This window comes from Calonectris borealis, chromosome 10 (assembly GCF_964195595.1).
Source record: "Calonectris borealis chromosome 10, bCalBor7.hap1.2, whole genome shotgun sequence".
Classification (NCBI taxonomy): Eukaryota; Metazoa; Chordata; class Aves; order Procellariiformes; family Procellariidae; genus Calonectris; species Calonectris borealis.
In genome coordinates, this window is record NC_134321.1 from 19,233,632 (window position 1) to 19,246,113 (window position 12,482).

The 12,482-nt window shown below is 45.6% G+C and overlaps 1 protein-coding gene across 2 annotated transcripts in view; it reads left to right on the forward strand.

The window, feature by feature from the left end:
• The window catches only part of HEMK1 (HemK methyltransferase 1, mitochondrial release factors N(5)-glutamine), a 31,732-nt gene that overhangs the window by 1,165 nt on the left and 18,085 nt on the right, over positions 1-12,482 (forward strand). For both annotated transcript variants that reach the window (XM_075159255.1, XM_075159256.1), the window contains 3 exons: positions 1,317-1,763; positions 2,249-2,340; positions 4,877-4,970. In XM_075159255.1, the coding sequence (XP_075015356.1) occupies positions 1,473-1,763; positions 2,249-2,340; positions 4,877-4,970 (477 nt within the window). In that variant the 5' untranslated portion in view covers positions 1,317-1,472. The remainder of the gene's footprint in view (positions 1-1,316; positions 1,764-2,248; positions 2,341-4,876; positions 4,971-12,482) is intronic.

Below are 12,482 nucleotides of genomic sequence, written 5' to 3' on the forward strand. Positions count from 1 at the left end.
GCTGCAGAGTATTCCCTATGCTGCTTCCCTGAGCTCTGTTTGGCTTGATTTTGCAAAGGAGGCCAGTGGAGGCCTGACTCTTCCTACAGCTTCACTGTGCAGCAAGAGCAGAGCAGACCCCACACTGCTGCCTGTGCAGGTGCCCCGTGCAGCAGGGTCCAGGGCTGCTGCAAGGGTTCAGTGCCAGCACGTGCCCAGGTGGGAGCTGACGAGATCTCCCTGCAGCAGCACTCCTATAGAGCAGAGACCCACCCATCCTGGGTGCTGCCCGCTGCTTGCAAGAGGTATTTAGTTGTTTGTGTGGTGGTTTTCCAGAGAAGTTGGAGGAGAGGAGGTTGTGGCCTCTCCGAGGCAGTGATGAAAAGCAGCCATCAATAGAGGAATGGGAATGGGCACTGAGGGAAACCCACAGTGGCTCCAGGGACTGTGAGTCAGAAGGGAGGGGGGCCCTCATTTTTGATGGATCACAGCAGGAAAGTGGGGTTGTTGTTCTGTTTGTCTCCATTAAAACACAGTTCCAAGTGTGATATGCAGCAGCTGTTTTGTAAAATTTCATCTTCTTTGTCTCCTGCAGTCATCTTGTTTGTTTTGCTTCCCTTCTCTGTCTGTCTGTGCCTGTTCTCTTCTTTAAAAGACTGACTTCCCTCTGGCAGGGTTTGCCTTCTCTGGCCTTTGCATCTTTCAAGTGTTTCTCTTCCGTTCACTTGTACCTTCTGTGTTTTCTCCTTCCCCTGCTCTTAGTGGCTCAGCCATGGCTCTGTGGCCCCTTGTCTGCTCTCTGGGGATAGTGACAGTGTGGAAGACCCTTGACCCATGGAGTCAAGGTTTTCTGTGAGCACACCCGCTAACCTAGGACTTGTGGTTTATGAACAGAGAGAGGAATAAAAGAAAGAATCTAGGAGAGACTGAAGGTCTTCCTACAGGGAACCAGGGTGACCCACCCGTGGGGTGGAGAGCCAAGGGCTGGAGGTGAAGGTCGGTGTGTCTGTGACTTTCTGGGACCATGGACAGGCAGGAGTGCTGTGCCTGTGTGTAGGCACGTTCGCTTCTGCCTTGCCACGGCCATGGACTGACCTCCTAGTAGCTCTGGCCTGTGGAGATGGGCAGCTCTGCCAAGAAATGGATTGCAGTGGCAGAGCTGGTTAGCTGTCACCTGAGTCTTTTCTAGGGGTAATCTTTTGGTACTCTTAGGCTGTGAATAATTGGTTTTGTACCTGCGAACTGGGATTAGGGCAAGCAGTCCGCATTCTGTTGGAGGGGAATTTGTGATTTGCCAACCCAAGAGATTCAGGCTGTACTCTTGCCTCTTTTTCTAGACCAGAAGAGCTGCAAACCAATGCTGTTTTCATGCTGCCCTGAGGAGAATCCACTGACTGTGGTCAGCTGGTGCTTAGCCACAGTGGTTTGTGGTAGCACCAAATGTCCTGTGAGTCTCAGCACTGACTAGATCAGCTGATGGCAACGAGGAACACATGTGGAAGCCAGGAACTGATTTCACAACAATGAGATGCCTCACCCACTTACTGCTCAGGAGGTTGTTGGGTCTCTCACCTCAGTGCATGCCAGGGGGATTGAGTCAAAGTAAAGGTCCTATCCTCAGTCCAAAGCAGTCATCTCTGAGGCAGAGCTGCAATGCAAGACCTGGGCTAGTGACTGCCACTGATGTGGTCAACTACTGGCAGAAGGTGTTTGAGACAAATGGGATCCCTGAAGCACGAGAATCCAGTGAATATATCGTCTCATTTGTTCTGGGAGCAAAAACAGTTAAGTAATAGGAAAAGAATAAGGTCTGTGCGTGCCTCTCAGTTTGTCATTTTCGTTGAATCCCTTGCCTTTCTTTTTATCTCACTTATAGGAAGTAGAACAACTTTTTCCTACCTTAAATGGCAGAGAGGGTGAGGCATAGTTTGTTAATGCCAGTAGAACACTTGGGGTCTCTTAAATGCCTTCTTTTGCAGAGACTGAAATGTACCCCACAACATATACACTCATACTGTACCCTGACTGGCTTGGTGGGATGATTCTTACCTTTACCTATTCTTCTGAGCCCTGAAAAGTAGCAGAAGAACAGTTGTACAGGTTTGTTTTTAAACATACAGATAGATTTTCCTAATCATTTGTGGTTTCCGGCAGTCCCAGCGTATGTGTTTGTCAGCATGCTGGGTCTCCCTGGAGGACGCCCTTGGGAGGGTGCGGAGGACACCCAAGTGGCACCAGGGGGCAGGTTTTAAAATGACCTTATCTTCAGTTTCAGAGCTTGAACTCCAAAAGCCTCCGCACTCCGCTTACAGCAGTGCAGCAGGAGCAAATCCAGCAGCTGAGCAACAAGCGACTAGAAAGGTAGGAGCATCCTCCTACAGTCATTCCTTTTGAGGATTTTCCTTCAGTCTTAATGCAGCCAGAAGAATGGTAGCAGAGAAAAGGCAGAAGACTGTTAGCAGCTGACCTGTCAAGTAACACTGCTGTGTCTCGTGGTGACTCAAGTGATGGGCATTTGCTGTTGTTGTCAGGTAGCAAATCACCTGTCTGTCCTGTCTGGGAGCAAAGAGGGTTTAAGGGATCTTGCAGAGGAGCAGGAAACTGGCAATACTGACTCTGAGTTGGGTATGTTTTCATTAAGCCCTTCTGTGCTTACAAAATTTAGCCTTGTCCCCTTCTGTCTGATTCAGCATTCTCTTCAGCTGCCAGTCCTATACTGGTCTGTGGTGTTGCTTTGCTTTCCTTTCTAGGCTTTGCCGGCACCGGATTTCCCTGATGTTTAGAGGTATCCTGTTGTTGTAGCTTTGGTCTCCATTAGGCCTCCATTTGCTTGCTCTGTGTGAGGGGTTGTCTTAGTGCAAAAATTAAATGGGTTTGGTGTGAAGGAGCTACTTGGAATCAGGCTGGGCCTGAGGAGAGGAAATATTCAGGAACTTGGATCATTTAGAAGGGTGGGAGATGCCTGGGAGTATGTTTGGAGGCAGCATTCTCCTGCTTGTTTATGTGAGTGTGGTTATGATGTGGATCCTCATTTTGCTGTGTGGATTAATCCTGCCATGTCTTATGCAGAATAGGATGTGAGGGTTTCTCAGGGAGTCAGTGTATCAGCAGTGGTTACTGTTTGTAGGATCTGAGTGTCTTTCCTGAAATTGTCCTGCTGCTTTTGAGTCTTGTGTTAGGAGCAGAAATGCAAAATTCCCAGAGCTGTCTGACTTGCAGATTGCTCTGTCTTAAGTGCTGTTAAGGTTGCAACAAATCTCTGCTGTTCTACATGAAGAAGTGAGGTATGGTGCCTCATAGCAGCTGAGAACATGGCCCCAAAATTCATAGAATCATGAAGGTTGACAGGGACCTCTGGAAATCTAATCCACCCCCCTGCTCAAAGCAGGATCAACTAGAGCAAGTTGCTCAAAGTCATGCCCAGTTCAGTTTTTAATATATCCAAAGATAGATACTATGCAACCTCTCTGGACAGCTGGTTCCAGTGTTTGACCACCCTCACAGTGTTTAAAAAAAGAAACAAAAAAACCAAAAACAACAACAAAAAACGGGGTGGTTCTTAGGTTTAAATGGAATTTTCTGTGTTTCAGTCTGTGCCCTTTGCCTGCCTTTTCACTGGATACCACTGAAGAGAGTCAGGCTCTGTCTTCTTTACTCCATCTCACCAGATACTTACGGTTATTGATGAGATTTCCCGCCCCTGCCCCCCCAGCCCGAGCCTTGTCTTCTCAAGGCTAAACTGTCCCAGCTCTCATCTCTCCTTGTATGTCAGATGCTCCAATCCCTTAATCATCTTAATGGTCATTTGTTGGACTTACTCCAGGATGCCCGTGTCTCTCCTGTATGGGGAGCCCAGTGCTCCAGATGTTTCCTACGAGTGCTGTATAGAAGGGAAGGATCCCCTCCCTTGGCCTTCTGGCAACGCTCTGCCTAATGCAGCCCAGGAAGCCATTGGCCTTCTTTGCTGCAAGGGCACATTGCTGGCTCATGGCCAACTTGTCCACCCGATCCCCAGGGCCTTTTCTGCAAGGCCGCTGTCCAGCTGGTTGGCCCCCAGCCTGTACTGGTGCATGGGGTTATTCCTCCCCAGTTTATAAGGACTTTGCGTTACTCTTTGCTGAATTTCATGAGGTTCCTATCGGCCCATTTCTCCAGCCTCCTGAGGTCCCTCTGAAAAGTAGCACACCCATCTGGTCTATTAAGCGCTCCTCCCAATTTTCTATCATCTGCAGACACACCGAGGGTGCTCTTTGTCCCTTCATCCGGATCATTAATGAAGACGTTATGCTATATTCGCCCCACTATGAACCCCAGGGGTGCTCCACTAGTGATCGGCCTTCAGCTGGACTTAGTGCTGCTGAACACAGCCCTCTGAGCCTGCCAGTTCGTTTATCTAGTCCATACTTCATCAGCTTGTATATGAGGATGTTATGGGAGACAGTATCAAAAGCCTTAGGAAAGTCTAGATAAACAGTATTGATTACTCTCTCCTCATGCACCAAGTTAGTCATCGTGTCATGGGTGGCTATTAGTCAGGTCAGGAAGTTTCCCCTGTGTAAATCCATACTGACTACTCCTAGTAACCTTCCTGTACATGTTTGGAAGTGATCTCTAGGACTATTTGTTCCATCCCTTTCCCCAGGATCAAGGCGAGGCTGACTGGCCTGTAGTTTCCCAGGTCCAGTGCTTGATAACAAACTCTTGTGGGAATGGAGCTCCCACAGCTCCCTTAGAGTGCACATGCACATTGCACGTGCAGTTGAAAGCCTCAGGGGTGTCTAGGTGCTCACCCTCAGAAGGGTTATGTGGTTAGTAATGAGTAAGCATGGTATTGAGAGCTCTTCTGTGTTACGGAGTGTAGTCCTAAAGTGTTCACACTTGCTTTTGCCCGCCACAGAATGCCGGTGCAGTATGTGCTTGGTGAGTGGGACTTTCAGGACCTGACTCTGAAGATGAGACCCCCAGTATTTATTCCTCGGCCTGAAACAGAGGTATGAATGTGGGGAACGTAGCGAGGGTGGGCTTGAATCTGTGAATTACATCATACAATACAATCATAACATTGCTATGAAGCTGCCCTGTATATCGTGAGGTTGTAGTGACGAGGAGGTCAGATCACTCCACTTCTTTTAGAACAGGGGGATTCTAAGCTTGTGATCTGGAACTGATGCTGGTGAACTTTACCTCCTGGCTCAGAGAGATGTTGCAAGCTAGCGTATCACTTAATTACACAGAGATCCATCTCCATTGATGGAAGGACTTGGCTTTCTTTCCTTATTTCTGCGATAGTAATGACTCCTAGAAGTTCAAAACCTATACTGCTGTATCCCAGTGGCTTAGTACTTTGATACAAGGACAAGAATCTCAAAGTTGTCCAAAGGTTGTTAGCAAAATCCTGTTAACAGTATTAGAAAACTGCTACTGGAAAATGGTAATGGACTCCAGAGAGCTTGTTTGTCCATGTGCGGACTAAAACAGTGCAGGCTGGTAGGAAATGGCACCTACCACCTGTCTGATGGCTCCACAGTGGTTTCTGGACAAACACTGGAAACTGAAGGGTTGTTTCCTGAATGGTAACAAAACAAACACTGGAAACTGAAGGGTAAGTTCTGACCTGGGCTGCAATTAAATATGAATGTCAGTCATAAGAATGTAAAGGACAGCCATACATGATCAAGTTGAAACTCCATTCCCCCCAGTGTTCCTGCTGTTAGGGAAAAGCCTAAGAACTGTGTGGTGACACTTTCCCTGACAGTAGCATAGCTTTCAGGTCTCGGACCATCCTAGCAAGGAAGTATTTCTGTTTACTAGTCCTCAGGAGGTTTTAGGTTTTGTGAGGGTTTTTTTTTGTTTTGGGTTGGTTCTTTTTTTTGTGTTGGTTTTTTTTGTTGTTTTGTTTTGTTTTTTTCTTCAGAGGATTTGTTTTCTTTTGGAGCCTGTGTTAACTTTTGGAGATGAAGTGGTCTCCATAGCTTGTCCATTTAGGAGTCCCAGAAGCTTAAACCTGTTTCAGTCTAATATTTTTTTCTTCAATTGCTTGCCTGCCGCTTGGTGACTCTGCTGGCGGCCCTCCACTCAGGTCTCTATAAGTAGGGCCCCATGCTGTAAAAAGAATGAAAAGGCTCATTCAGACAGAATGTCCCCCACTAACAATGTCAGAAGAGATGCCAAGGACTGAGTGGGCTTTGGAGATGGGAAGACCACCTTCGCTTTTTCTGGGAAAGGGATAGTATTGGGAATGTATGAAGAAAGCAGCAGCTCACTAAAGAGAGGATGCAGTCTGCAGAATCCTTCATCTGACACCTTTTATTACACAAAAGTTAAAAGGCAAAGACAGTCTGTGCTTCTGTTGTGCCCTGTGAAGAAGAGGGTGCTACTGAAATCCATGAGAGGGTTCCAGACAGTTTAGTGGGAATCAGCACAACTACCACTTAGACGTCTTCTCATCTCAGCTTGTAGAAGAATATTCAGAAGTCTTGATTTGGTGTGAGGCATCAGCAGCATCTCATTGAGAGCCTGCTGGGCCCTAAATCATAGTGATGACACTTGTGTCCAGAGAAGGTGTGAGCCCTTTGTTGTGTCTGGGTTTGATCACTCCGTGGCAATTAAGTTTGGAGATAGGGCTCTATGGAATAGTTTTGCCAGTTGGAGCCCAGCAATGGTTAGCTTTGTTATTGTCAACAGTATTTCTGCTCCGGTTGATTCAAGAGAGTATTTCCAACCTCTAACTCCCCATTAATTCGTGGATGCAACGTGAGCATTAAAACCAGGGAGAATTCTCCATGCAGTGCCAGGCTTCAAAAGCCTATTGTGTGGAGTTGAAGCCAGGGTGGCTAATGCTTGAGAATGCTGTTAATTGTGCCCACAGGCGTGATTTTGGTAAAAGCATCTCCACTGGCCCAAACTGAAATGCAGTGCTGTGTAACATGCTGAGTTTGAACTTAACATACCCTGGTGCAAAAATGTAGCATAAACAGCCTAACCCAAACCTTGTCTCTCTGGGAAGACTTTATTTGATGGGTCACGGTACTTGCTAAGGAGGCACATTTGTAGCACATCTGTTATGGAAGGCCAGAAGTTTATGATGATAGCTCAGGAATGGAGCTCTATTGGCAACTGAGGGTTTTCTTGTGATGTGGTGCTGGGGAGGTTACTTGGATAGGAAGAGCACGGGGACAAGATCCAGCTATTTAGCAGCACCTGGCAGGTCACTGCTTTAGGCATGTGCTGCTTCCAGGATCCATGTACTGTGTGTAACCTGTTGCACAAAGTGAGCTAGTGTCCAGATCCTTCCCTTCTGCTGGGAAGGAAAGGCTGGTCATCTCTGACTCAGAGCTCTGTGGAGTGTGTTTGGGTTGGGGTTTGCCTATGTTTTATTTGATCAGAGTAATTTTTCCAGACTTCACTGAACTTTAAAACTGCAGTGGAAATATCTCCTTTCAAAAATACTGAAGTTAGTTGCATTTGTTGCTCTCTTTCTGTTTAGGAATTGTCTGCAGCGTTCTTAAAACCAGTAGTGCTGAAACTTTTCACCAAATAATATCTGTAAGTAATCCTTGTTCTTTAGGAAGCAGTTCATTACCAACATTGATATCCCAGGTTCAAGTTGCTTATCTGTGACTGCACACAGAAGCCACATGGCATGTCGTGTCCTTGGCGGAGTAAATGTGACTCCCTAAATTCACTTGTCAGTGCAGATACACAAGCAGCTGCAAAATTTGCTTCCTAGTTATATTTATGTAGCTTCTGCAAATGCTCCTACTTGTTGATTCAAAGTCTGAAAAGAAGAGGAGCCATCTTTATGGCGCACATTTTATTCTATGGTTACAGCAGAAGGGTTATGACTCTTGTTCCCAGACGCGTTGGTAATGGCACGAAGGCAAACACAGTATGACATAAACCACCAGCATTGTTTCAGTCCTGGGGACAGAGAGACACATGCAAAGAGAGAAGCTCAGTTGTCTGCTTAATTTTGCCCTGTGTGAAATTTGCCCCTTTATAGTATGTTTTGTTCTCTCTCGTAGCTGAACCCTCTTCCGTTTGCTCCCTCTGGGAATATTTTTTAGCACATGTGGCTTCGGTCTTCTGTTCTGTGGGAATCTGGGTGGGGAGCCAGAATTAGGAAACTAGCAGGTCCTGTTTAAGCTCTGAGATCAGGATAACAAAGCTGATTGCATTCAGTCATAACTTCTTGGCGTGCAGGGCTGATGGATACTTCTGTGAGCACAGACAGACTGCGTTGGAGGAGAGTTTTGTTAAGCAGCCCTCAGTCTCACCTTCCTCCAGTTACCTGGCCCTCTGTGAGCAAAGCTTTGGACTGCAGGCACTGACTGGGTTTGCAAGGGCTTGCAGAACCCAGTGTCCTGCCTGCTTTCCTCGCGTGACCACCAGAGCCAGGTTTCTGCAATGGGGAGGTGTTCGGGCCAAAATTTAGGGATGTGCTCACTCTCGTGAATTATCTTTGTTATGCGATTATTATTGTAATGTCAAGGAATCCCTGCCTCAACATTGCTCAGTCACTGTATTAATGAAGAAGAAAGTCCTTTTCCCAAAGCAAGGCTTTCTAAAACTTGGGCTGTGTTACCATTGCAGCAGCATTGTGGATCAGAGGAAAAATAGGACAAAGAGAAGGAGAACTCAGCCAACCGTGGATACATAATTCCTTTTTGTGTTCAGGCAAATATAGGCCAAATGAAGTTTCACCACGACTTCGTTAAGGAAAGGTTCAGTTTGGTCCAGGACTTCTCTGAAGGAAGTAGTTTGGGGTATGTGGCTCACCAGTCTTTTACCCCTAGAGGGCACTCCAGGCTTAGGCTCGCGGAGTTCTATTAATTATTCTAGGATTTCTGGTGTTTCTGCTCCCCTCCTCTCTCAGATGCTATGTTTTAAAGCAAATGAAGGCTTATTTGTTCACTGGAAACAAAAATGGTCTCCCTTTATCCCTTGCAGCTACTATGTGGGTAGAGTCAGGTTCTTGGACACCGAGTTTTCATGTTTGCTGGAGGAAAGCTGCTGGGAGGAGAGCTCCAGTTCTGCTTGGGAAGATTGTCACAGTCCCACCATCCCCTCTGACCCTCAGGCCACCCAGGAGTCCCCTGGTGACACCTCTTTGACCTGTTGTGATCTCAGCATGAGCTCAGACCCTACACAATTTTTCTTCTGTCTTGGCTTTGTTGTGGTGGCTATGTCATGAGAACAGTCCATTGTCCTGTAAGGGGGGGACACTGTAGGGTGAGGATGTGTGTTTAGCCTGGGAGACATCTGAGGGAAAGAAATTACAAGTCAGTCCTGAACATTTTTTAGCAGTCATGCAAAAAAGATCGTGGCCGCAATCTTCTGTGAAAGCAAGAAAAAAGACTAAGTGGGTCAGACTATATTGGTCTGTCTGATCTGGGCTTGTAGCAGATGGTGGAGGCAAAATTACAAGGGAAAAGATAGGTATGAAAGGATCCCCCCTTCTTTTGATAGTCAGCAGTTAAGGCTATTCTTAGCCAAAGCTGGATTTGGGGCCATCCTGCTTCATAATCACTAATGGATCTGTCCTCCATTAATTTGTTTAATCCTCTTTTGAGTCTATGTCTAGCCTCCATGACATCATCTGACAGTGAATCTTTCTAATTTCGTATTGTAAGTAGGAAAAGTATTTTCTTTGCTTCCGTGCTGCCTGCTCATTTGACAGGAAAGCCCTTACTTCTTTCTGTGTAACACCTAAACCGTTCATGCTCTCTATAGCATTTGTAATTTTTAGTGCTGTCGCTGTTTAATCAATTCTTCTTCCACCTATGATTTTTAAGCTTTTAACTTGTTTCCCAAGATAGATTGTTTCTTTCCCATGGTAACATGCTCAATACACCGAAAACATTTCTGTCAGCTGAATGGCAGTCATTGTGCTGGGGTGTTCTGCGAAAGCACTTTAGGCAAAGATTTGCTGAGAGAAACCTTTCATGAAGTTTAACCTTACTTCTAGCTAAACATAATCATTAACCTTTCAGGAAGGTCAAGCACACAGAGAAGGGAGGATTTTTACTTCCTGACATGTATACGCAAATACACAGATTGCAAGGTGGGGCCTTTCTCCAGTGCTTTATGTCAAAGCAGTGTACACATTTTCTGTTTTAATCAGTGCTAAAAGGAAGCTTTTGATGCAGAATGGCCTTTCATTTCCCTAATTTCATTGCCACAGATGGTTACTTTTCGGGAAGTTCAAAAGGTCACAGTGGAGTACAGCCATGGATCAGGAGTCAGGAGATTGGCTTTTTTTTTATGGTTTTGCCTCTGACCTTTGTCTCTTCAAAGGAAGGCTGCTTCTCCTTTCTGTTTCACTGGCTTCCCAATATGGGAAACTAAAAGTATGATGGTGCCGTGTCTTGTACGTAGCTTGAAATATACATAGACTCCTATAAGGTATATTGAACATAAATGCAATAGGGCATTATTTAATAGATCAAAAATTAACTGCTGTTAAAATGTAGCTGTAAACAAATGTGCTAAAGTTGGAGCATTGCTCTTGTGGCCTCACATAGATCAGATTTTGCCCATATGACAGGTAATATTTTACCAGTATGTTGGAGGAAAACAATATTTTCTGAAAGTGGGCTGTGGCACAGAGGCTGGGGAATGGGAATTATGAAGGGAACCTGTTGTTGCTGCAGAGCAATTGGAATTGCCCTTTGAACTAGGCACAAGTGTTTAATAGGATCACATATGCAGAACTAAATAATGCAGCCTGTGCCTTGTGGCTGAGGGGCTTCCCCTGCCAGAAGAGCTTGGAGAAAGGTTTGGGGCTCTTACAGGTATTTGCTGACCATGAGCACCCATTTTCAGTGGGCTGCCCAGCAGGCTAATGTGATCCTTGCATGTGTTAACAGGGGATTGCCAAGTACAAGTAGCAAATAATCTGTGTACTGCAGTAGTGGAATAGTTGCAAAAATATTATGTCCAATTATGTTACTGACCGGTTGAGAATGAAATGGAAAACTAGGTTTGGAGAAGAACTAGTAGGTGGATTAACAGCTGGAAAAATCTGCCTTGTTGTGAAAGACTGTTTAGCTCATCAAAGACAAGCTTAGGGGTTAATTACCTGGCACAGGGAGCAGAAATTTGATAACAGAATTCTCTTTGGTTTCATAGACAAGTGTATAACAAGCACTATAAATGCAGGCCAGAAGAAAAGGTGCATGTTTTTAACAGAGAGTGTAATTAATTGCTGAAACAGCTTAGTAGGAGTGTATTGCTGGCTACTTCAAAATCAGGACAGGATGTTTTCCCAGGACAGATTTCTTCTTGTTCAAAAGGAAATGGAAGAAAAACCAGGATTGTTCCTGGCTAACTGGCCAAGATGAAACTATGGCGGTAGTTTCTCCTGGCTTTCTATGCAAGAAAAAAAGGCTGTGCTAGTGCAGAGAATTACTTCAAAGTTGGTGATTTCCTGGGCAGACTCAAAAATGTACATTTAAAGCTAAAATCTGTGCTGAAGGCAGGGAAAGCATCAGCTGTTCTTTTAAGTCATGCACAAACCTGTTCCCCAGGTTAACTCATACAGACTTTCCTAATATGTTCTCCCAGATCTCCGTGTTGTTAATGCTTTATTTTTTTGGCCCTAAAAGAACTCTATGAAGAATCAGCTTTTTAGTTTCTCTTTTCCGATTGAAAGAGGGTCTCTATTTTGAGAGTTTCAGCTAAGTAGCTTAGCTCATCAGCAGTTAGAGCAAGATTTAGGACTAGAACTGGAGAAAAACAAACTATAGAATGGCTGTAACAGGAGGGGTGGGACTCGAGGGGATTCCCACATGAACAGGGGAAAAAATCTATTTCCCCCTAGTTTCTCTCAGACATCCAAGTAACTGGAATTTCAGAGCTAGGGATTAGTGAGCTGGACCACCGCATCTGTCTAGATGCTGTATCTGGCAGTGGTCAATACCAGTATCTGCAGAGAAAGAAAATGCCTTGATTCTGGAGAGGTGTGCCTAGGTAGAGGTTTGTGCTGGAGACCCGAGGTACAGCCATTTTACAGTGACGTTGATCCACTCTTCTTGCTCCTCTTGGGCATGGCTAAGTTTAGACGTGACAATTGTGGTAATTTCTCTTGGGCACTACTAGCATATATGGGTTACAAAGGTTGCTGCCTTTTAGTAAAGTCATTTCTGGGCGCTGTCACAGCCTCTCCTCCAACAGATGAAACAGCATTTGTCATGTGCCCTGACACATCAGGAGCTGCTTCTGTTGTGTGACAGAGAAGCCAAACCCCTTCCTCAGTATTAGTCATGCCTTTACCTGTTTGTCTGTCATTGCTTCTGCCTAAAGCCACCTTTTCTTTCAGGATCAGTGGCTCCTTCTGGAGTTATTCCGGTGTTCTGCTTTCTATACCTGTATAGGGGGAGTTTCATAGGCTTTGTGCAACATTTTCTCTTTCCTACTGCGGTGCCAGGCAGAAGAGCCCAGGACAAAAACACCGTGGCCTGCCTGCCCCACTAGGCACTGGGCTGGCTTGGCGGCTTGGTTTT